Source organism: Pleuronectes platessa, chromosome 14, assembly GCF_947347685.1.
Source record: "Pleuronectes platessa chromosome 14, fPlePla1.1, whole genome shotgun sequence".
NCBI lineage: Eukaryota > Metazoa > Chordata > Actinopteri > Pleuronectiformes > Pleuronectidae > Pleuronectes > Pleuronectes platessa.
The window spans coordinates 22,773,565-22,782,891 of NC_070639.1; the positions used below are offsets into that span (position 1 = coordinate 22,773,565).

The following is a 9,327-nucleotide window of genomic DNA, read 5'->3' on the forward strand; positions in this document are numbered from 1 at the left end:
TTGATTAAAAAATTACAGGTATGTGTTTTTTCAAAGTTCCTTTTTTCAATATACTTTTATGATGATGCTTCATCTGTTTTTAATTGGTGATGTTGTGTTAGATGTTTGCTCTTAATCTGAGGTCACGGATTTGGCAGCTGCACGGATTTATTTACATGTGACGCAGCCGGACGTCAGAGGACGAACGTGTTTCACATACTTCTGGTTTGTTGCTCTGAAACTCTGCGCGATGCTTTTGGATTATTGTTATTTTTCCAGATTGAGTTTGCTCCTCATTGTGTGGATTTGAACTGGGACAGGGGTCAGAGGTCACCCGGACATATCCTCCTGATTTAACCATGAGCATGTTCTCCTCTCGAGTGAGGGGTGCACAGAGGCTGCTGCAGTGCAGACACACAGCGGGGGGTCCTCCTTCATCTGGAAGAGCCTTCTCCTCCAGGCTGGTGCTGGGCATTGAGACGAGCTGTGATGACACCGGAGCGGCTGTTCTGGATGAGACCGGTTCGATCCTGGGAGAGTCTCTCCATTCACAGAAAGAGGTTCATCTGAGGTGGGTGTCTCAGCTGGAATCTAGTCACACATACACTATTCAGGGATTTGCTTTGATATGCTTGTGTGTGTCTGGAATGCTGCAGGGCTGGAGGCATCATCCCCACCGTGGCACAGCACCTCCACAGGGAGAACATCCAGCGTGTGGTCCAGGAGGCTCTGGAGAGAAGTGGAGTTCACCCGAGCCAGCTGGCGGCCGTGGCCACCACGGTGAAGCCGGGCCTGGCCCTGAGCCTGGGCATCGGCCTCGAGTTCAGTCAGAGGTTTGTGCGGCAACACAACAAACCGTTCATCCCCATCCACCACATGGAAGCCCACGCCCTCACTGTCAGGATGCTCCATCCCGTGGCCTTCCCCTTCCTGGTGCTGCTCGTCTCCGGTGGCCACTCACTTCTCTCCGTGGCCCGAGGGGTGGACGACTTCCTGCTCCTGGGTCACACGCTGGACGAAGCTCCAGGGGATATACTGGACAAAGTAACACTGTCAAACTCAGATCAGGCGTTTGTTACAGGGCCCAGTTTGTGATCACGGTTCTTTTTGTAAATTCCCAGGTGGCGAGACGCTTGTCCCTCATCAAACACCCACAGTGCTCCACCCTGAGTGGAGGACAGGCCATCGAGCTGCTTGCAAAGAATGGGGACAGGAGGAGGTTCCCTTTCAGGACACCCATGGGTCAAACTCATGACTGCTGCTTCTCTTTTGCCGGACTACGGAATCAAGTCACAATGACGATACTAAAGAAAGAGAAAGAGGAAGGTAGGAGGACAACTGACTGACCAACCCAATGAAACCAGTCAACAGCAACCACTCGAATGCATTTTGTAACCACAGCATAAGACCTGTGGATAGTTTACTTCCAGTCATTAGACTTCAATCATTCGCTTTGTTACTACCACACCAGAAACATACAAACATGTAATTCAAGTTCCTGAGTTAAACCTCTGTATCTCCTCTTTCTTCCCTGCAGGAGTAGAACAGGGGTCACTGCTGTCGTGTGTGAACGACCTCGCAGCCGCCACGCAGCACACGGTCGCCTCTCATCTCGCAAAGCGAACACATCGGGCCATCTTGTTCTGCAAGGACAACGGCCTGCTGCCATCAAGCACTCCAACTTTAGTGAGTGTGATAAATCCATCAGTTTCTGCACAGTTTTTAGAATCAGGTTTTTATTTTACTTCAGTTCTCATCACACAGTCTTGACATGAACACCCTGTGTGTACAAGGATTGGAAAGGATAATAATAATCACTCTAGATTGCTTCTAATTTTTATTTTTCTAATCTCATTGCCTCCTCTGTCTTTAACCCTTGACTAAGGCGAGGAAAAAATACCTAAAATATTTTAATGGAAAAAAACACAGAAGTCTCAGAGAGCGTCACAACTGAAGGATTTCCTCTTTCAGGACGGACAGAAGTGCAATGTATGTCTTCTTAAATAATGATGCCGGTATTCTACAAAAGGTCTTTAAATACTCACTAAAATGTTCAAAATAGTTTTCAGCTATGTCATTTCCCCCCCAGTATGAATAACACTTAAAACATCAGGGTACAGCCTTTAAAATAAAAAAGGAATTTGCTTTGAGCACCCATTTTTTAAGAGGGAATAAACACAAGAGGTTTTATTGACAGTAAGAACATTACAGAATAAGACCATCCTTATCCCTCCAGCTCAACCACATTGAGCCCATTCAGTTGTGAGGCTTTCAGCAGTTACTCTCTCTTTCTAGGTGCTGTCTGGAGGAGTTGCAAGCAACCAGTATATCCGTAAGGCTCTGACCATCATCACTGAGACCACAGGACTGCGCCTGCTCTGTCCTCCGGCCAAATTCTGCACCGACAACGGAGTGATGATTGCGTGGTGTGTGTATCTAAGATTTAACCTTCTGATCTGATTTAACGTGGAAGTTTGGGCTCTTTTCTCATTGGTATTTTCTTTTTAAACCCAGGAACGGTGTTGAACGTCTGAGGGAAAGCAAAGGAGTACTGCCTCCACATGTGGACGTCCGCTACGAGCCCAGGTAAGTAGTCACTGAGGATTAAACACTGTTCTGGTTCATTTTAATGTCACTGCTGATTTAAAACGACTCTGGCTCACGTGATCGTTGGATTCCAGGGCGCCGCTGGGAGTCGATATGTCAGCGGAGGTGAGGGCAGCGGGGATCAAGCTGCCGTCCGTCAAACTCAAGATCCTCAACTGACAAGACTGTTGTTTTTGTCCTGTACAAACAATACGTTTCTAACACCTGGATTTACCCCCAGCTCAAAGTATATACTGTGTATATTTTGTATATGTATATACAGCACACAGATATTTATTAATAAATGTGGTGTTGTACATCTCAGATCTTTAAAATCAAATTCATCAAAGTTCATCTTTTGTTGTTTCTTTTATCGTGTTTAATGACACATCATCAAAACGTGCAGAACTGACTGGCTCCCTGTCTGTGAGTCACTGCCTTGTGTATTAAATCCATTTAGAGTTCTTCCTAAAACATAAATCTATTTCATTTTTGTTTTTTTCTGAAAGATTAGAGACATTGAAATTGCTGGTGGTTCTCTTCTATCATCGTTCAGTCGTGCAACAACAGAGACATTCAGATTTATCACATTGTGGATTAATCCTCATCTCGGAGTAAAATCACAAAAGTCTAACACTGGAAAGTTTAAAAACAAATCTGGAGCTTTAGACACATGAGACTGACCTATGAAAAATGGTTTCTCATAGTCTTATGTTTTTGCTCTGATGGAAAATGTGTATCATAGTCATCATGTTGTAGATCATGTGAAGTTTATGAGTCAGCATGACTGTACTACAGCTGATAATAATGAAACTGGACTAGATTTATTATTTAAATATGGGCTCCACAGTCTGAATGTGTTTTAACAGCATTTGAATACAAATGAGGCAACAATCCTCGATCAATAAATTTCTTCTCTACATATTAAATGAAAATGTGATTGTGTTAGAAACCTTTATTAATGAATAGCTTAATTATAAACTCCAGCTTTCACTGCTACACTTTTTTTAGATATCGATGTACAATAATACCAAATATTCACTTTCCTGCTTTACTGGATTTTATTTTATTCCGAGTGAACATGATCAGCAACAGGAGGAACTTACACGGGACAAACTGTAGTTTTCCACACATTTATCCAGACAACAACATTTCACCATGTGCCTTTTTATCATCCATGATATTGAAACCTCAGCCAGATTTCCTTTAATTTACATTTGTTCATACTGGACATACTGGTGCAGCGCTGCAGGTTCGAGGGCAGAAAATCCACAGGAAGAAGGAAAAACTGAGCGGTTGTTGGTTCCTGTATCTACATGAACCAACATCTCAGATTCTCACATGACATGTTCCATTGTTACAACATTACTTTACTGCACTGTGCGATGTTGTGGTTTGTCCACTGTGCTGCACATTGAATGAAAAAGGACACAACTTACATTTAGTGAGGTTAGTGATTAGTCATTAGTTATTTTAAGCGAATACTTTGTATCCTGTCTGCTTTTAAAAGTGAACATTCATTATGAAACTGAGATTAGAAAACAGTTACAGGGGGATTCCACAGAATTTTCTATCTGTATGTTTGGTGTTTTTGACAGATACATGAATTGGTTTTGAAGAAGCTTTGGTCCAAAGCATCACAGCCATGAGATCCAATCCAATCTATAATAAATCACAGGGTCTCACTGCAGAACTTATATTCATTATTGTTGTCATTTAACTAATGAAACGTGATACAAGGAGAAATCAACAACAGAAAAGAAAGAGATTCACTTCTGCAGAATTCAAACCACTAAGAAGAAAATGGGACGAGGCCCAGCGAGGTGTGAGGACCAAACAAACTCCACTTCCTTCACCTTCTCATGTTTAACTAAATGTCTGATTGACCAAAGTTATATAAACAGCAATGACAGGATCGACTACTTGTGAGCCTAGAGCTCGTCATGTTTATAGATGTTGTACTCCTTTGCACTGATCACTCCGTCTTTGTCCTGGTCGCTCTTGTGGAATATGTCGGCCATGATCTTCTCATAGAAAGCGTCGTCGCGTGGCTTCCCTCCTTTCTCATACGACAGTTTCAAATATTCTTTCACCTGATGATGGAGGAAAACTTTATCAGAATAAATAACAGACATACGCTGCAACACTCGTCGTCTATAATAAATATGTTTCTGCTCTTCTGGTTCCATATCACAGTGGTAAGAAAGAATACTGAGGTGTTGATAGCAGGTTGTTCACCTCTGTACCCGATGGGCCACCAACAATCCAGATAACATCATGAACTTTTAGGCAACAACATTCTTTTTGTTTGATAACAATTATTATATCAATATCTCCGGACTATTGTCCTTCATGTGGTCAATAAAAACTTGAAATAGGTTAATAATTAATGATTTATAGCCTATTTAGTTTCTTGTATAAAGTTTACTTCCCATGTGGCCTTTAATCTTTATGAGGAAAGTAGGTGGGGTTACTTTGGCTTGTTTTTGTTAATCCTTTATATTTGGATAACCTGTAATTTAATAGTTATACCATAAAGTATTCTAGGTTATGAGTTTTGTCTGTGGCACTTAATTAACATGAAGCCGAACATTGATAGAAAAGACATATGTTTGTCTCAAGCTTGTTATTACCTCTTTTCCCAAGGCCTCAGAACTCCAGGATCAATGTTGGTTTGTGCTTATTTAATTGAACATTTGACATCATAAAGGTGGTTGTGAAAAAAACAACATCATGTTTTGGGAAATACACATGTTTACTTTGTTTACTCGCGTCTATATGATATTAATCTAAAGCTTGGAGGCAGTTGGCTTTATCTTCACCCAGCAGATGTGACCCAGGCTGAAACAGCTGCTGTGGCTCTCTCAATTTAAAGCAACACTATAACCTTTTCATATAGGGAAGAACTAGGCCTATCAATATAGTATTCCGCTCACCAAAGTTACATAGAGCAATAACAGACTTTCAGGGGGAGGAGGGTGAATGAAGGCGGCACCTTCATCCCAACTCCAAGTCAGTGAATGATAAATCTAATTTTAAAAGTAACTATTTTATGGTGAATAAGTTGCATTATGTTGCTTTGAGTGCCATTAGAGTGGTTTTGATCTGCTCGGCCATCTTGACACGTGTCAACATCTAACTTTATGGCATTTTATTTAATTTATGTGTTTGACTTAAATGTTTCATATTCCTAAATACTTTGTTACATCAAACCACAGAGCAACAGTTACTGGGGCCGTTAATAATGTCCCTAATAAGCCCCTTTAGCCTTTTATCATATTCTAAGTATGAGTTACCTCAGCCTTTGAGAGACTTTTGTCGCTATCGTTGTCCATCTCTCCGAAAGCTTCCATACTACGTGGTCCCCTGGACACTGAGTAGACCTCCACCTCAAAGACCACTGTGGCGTTGGGCGGCACCGGATCTATTTCAGCATGAGGGATAAAAACAGAATGTCAAAATTATAAAAGACTGCATTTCCTTATAAAACTATAATCATGACTTACAACTTTAACTTATAATTGATCATTCTCTACCTTGTGAAGTTCATTTGACTGCATTTCAAGAAGAATGGGTGTTGCATTTTTGGAAGATCAGTTGTATTTTCAGACTTTGTGAAACACATGGTTTCAAGCACAAGATCCTACAAAGCATTAAGCTCTGTAGGTGAATTGAAACTTTACCTTTGTAACAAGAGCCTTGAATGGTTGTAAGAATATAAACTGGTTAATGGGGAAACAGAAGCATTTCCTTGACAGATAAAGAGAAGCTTGAAGCACAGAGTCCCAGGATGGGTAAGTTCACAATCAGATCATATCACAGTGCACATACAAAGATCCACAGGTTTTTAGGAAACAGCAGGTTAAGGTAAGAATACAGTTAGCTGTTAGTTTTCTGAAAGCACACATGCAAGAGAGAAATGACGCAGAGACCTTCAAACCTTAGAGCATGCTTACAGTTCATGCCAGGGACGGCTGAGGAGCAAGAGGTGTGATGCTCTTTCAATTAAAGTGCTGAAAGAGAGAAACAGGAGAGCATGACCGACCATGGCTCTTCTAGCACAAAAACAGGATTTCAAACTGTATTAGTGGGATTCATATAACTCAATTTCTTGCACACAATAGATTCTTCTACAAATGTGGCAGCTGCTGTCTGGTGTTTGCATCAATTGAAGATAAACAGCTAAATCAGACATTAAAAGCCGGGACTGTAACATCAGCTGCATTTTTAAACCCATCATGGTTTTATAAGGATTGGTAGATGGCACTCTGATTGTCTTATTACACGTTACACCCAGAACACACCTATGATTAATTTAGAGACTATAAGTGCCTGGCTCTCACAAGCTACTTTGGACACTTCCTCAACTTAATTCAACTAAAGCCTGGAGTGTTAGATGAAAAGATACCTTTGACGTGCCGGTGGAAAATGTAGGATCCAGTGTTTTTGGAGCTTGACATGATATTTTGGCATTTGGCATCAAATCTGTTTCTTGTAAGTGACTAAATTGAACCAAGCTGAGAATGATGCTCCGCCCCATAACCTGATATATATGCACTTACTTGAAAAAATTTAAATCCCATTTCCCTATAAGAGACAACGTGTGGGGACTTTACTACATCCACTTACGTTTGCCCTTCTCTCCAAATGCCAGGGCAGGGGGGACCGTTATCTTTCGTTTCTCTCCAGGACACATGTCCATCATCCCGATATCCAGGCCCTTGATGACTTGTCCGATGCCCAACACGAACCACTGAGGGTGCCCAGTTTTGTCTGATCGACTGAGACAGACACAATGCAACAACAAACAAAAAAAAAAGACACAACATCCAACCAGTGAGTCAGTTTATATATCACAAGGGTTTATGTGAATGAATCTGTGCTGGGATGGACAGATCCTCATCATGGATACTCATGGGTCATAGATACTCAGGAGGGTTAGAGTACAAAAAGAACAACCCCCACACCAAACCCACCTATTTAATAATAACCTTAATATCTGTGACACAGTAAAAAAAAAAAAAAGGCTTTTACAAAAGATGATATAGACCAGACACTGGGAATAAACTCTCAAATCAAATCAAACTGTTTGCAAAGTTAATCCCCATCAGCTGCAGCCAACTGGTTTCCCTGGCCCATCATCCACCGACCTGCAGTAGAACTGGGACCCATTTTCCTCGAGGAATCCGTCGTAGTGCACGTTGACCAGGTCTCCTCTCTTGCTCTTCTGTGTGCACGTCTCGGGCCTGAACACGACCTCAGTCTTCACCTCGGGTTCCAGCTCGGCGGCCGAGGCCCGGACAGCCCGGGGGCCGAGCTGCGAGGCCACCAGGAGGCACAGGGTGCAGGTCAACACGCTCCACATCGTGCTGCGGTGCTTTCGTGGCAACTTCTCGTTCTTCACTCGCTGTGGAGACGTGGAGAGCTGCTGGAGGAAGGAGGAGGGGAAAACTAGCCCCGGGTTTAGTCTGTCAGGCGCCTCTGCTTCCTGGTTCGTACAGATGATGGGAGGGTCCTGATCCTGAACCTGGTTTTTATCAAGAGAGCTGCGTTGTGGGCTCGGGTGTGAGTATATGTTTTAACACATAACATATAATATTGATTTAATACATGGTTGGGTAACGCGACATGAGGATAAATCCTGCCTGACAGACTACACGAGGGGCTTAGAGCAAATCGAACTATAATGTTTCCAGCAACTTTTTGGACTTAATGGAAGGAAGGTGGGCGTGGATCATACATGTAATATAGTGTAATAGTGTCATCAGTAAATGACAGACATACTTAATTGAGATAAACACTGCTGCATAAAGTTTCATTTAGTTTCTTTTCAGTTTCCCAGTTTTTTTATTTTCAAATTTCAATTAAGGTCAAGGTCATACATGTAGAAGTGACGAAAAAATTACGTGAGAATAAAACTATTAAGATCAGTATCATCGACAGACAGACAGACAGAACACAACCCGACAGCAGTCATCGACTTTATCGTGATCATAGTCAATATAACGATTACTGTCGATAAGAGAATAACTCATCTGATACAAGGTTTTCATTTTTCTCATTCACAGACACTCGCTTTTTCTTCTACTTTTTTCTTACAACTTTATTTTTTAACGTTTCTTGGGACGTTAGTAGCATAATAACATAAAAAAGTGTTTTAATAACAACGTACCAACCCTTTCTCCAACTGGGGGTTTTGCTACATGAGCCAAATAATGAGAGCTCAACATGCTGCATCTGCAAATCCGTGTTTGTTGACCTTTGTTTTGCTGTTTCGGTTTCAGAATTATTCCTATTCACAAGATTAACAGTGTTATTGAAACTCTATGTCTTTGTACCGGTTCACACCCATAGATTAGATTCAATAGAACTTTAGTTATTACCATGTAGCCTGAGATACGTATGTATTTTATCAGCGGCAGGTTTGGGTGGATGTGAGCGTAATAAAGATTAAAAAAAACACAAATTTCTGTTTTGATACACATGGCAAACAGAAATTGAAAGACACTTTATTTTAAGCTTTAATATTGCTATCTGAAATTAAAACCTGGCGTTAAGTGACTGATCCAAAACTATTTTTAAATGACACATGTGTTTATGACACCGACAGTGCGAAGGCCCTTTTGCTTTTCATTTGATTATTCTGGAAAATTCATCTTATTTCTGACGGCTTGAACATACTCGAAAACTCACCAAACTTTGTGGGCAATTCAGGCCTGATGAAAATGTTGTTTTACACGTTGTATATTTTAACAAACCAAC

General features: G+C 41.4%; 2 protein-coding genes across 3 annotated transcripts; one reads left to right on the forward strand and one right to left on the reverse strand.

Moving 5' to 3' along the window:
* The first annotated feature begins 165 nt into the window (after nt 1-165).
* Nucleotides 166-3,446, forward strand: osgepl1 (O-sialoglycoprotein endopeptidase-like 1). 2 transcript variants are annotated; one of them, XM_053439623.1, is made up of 7 exons: nt 166-550; nt 636-1,023; nt 1,101-1,305; nt 1,517-1,665; nt 2,275-2,405; nt 2,494-2,565; nt 2,661-3,446. In XM_053439623.1, exons 1-7 carry the CDS (start codon nt 339-341, stop codon nt 2,743-2,745), a joined length of 1,242 nt encoding a protein of 413 aa, XP_053295598.1. In that variant the 5' UTR covers nt 166-338; the 3' UTR covers nt 2,746-3,446. The 2 variants fall into 2 exon arrangements, with proteins under 2 accessions (XP_053295598.1, XP_053295599.1); XM_053439624.1 differs by lacking the exon at nt 2,661-3,446 and having other exon boundaries at nt 2,275-2,407; nt 2,494-2,548.
* A 161-nt stretch (nt 3,447-3,607) lies between these two features.
* Nucleotides 3,608-8,047, reverse strand: fkbp7 (FKBP prolyl isomerase 7). The gene is made up of 4 exons (XM_053439626.1): nt 7,716-8,047; nt 7,195-7,346; nt 5,862-5,989; nt 3,608-4,658 (listed from the first exon to the last, which is right to left on the reverse strand). Exons 1-4 carry the CDS (start codon nt 7,928-7,930, stop codon nt 4,497-4,499), a joined length of 657 nt encoding a protein of 218 aa, XP_053295601.1. The 5' UTR covers nt 7,931-8,047; the 3' UTR covers nt 3,608-4,496.
* Nucleotides 8,048-9,327: the final 1,280 nt, after the last annotated feature.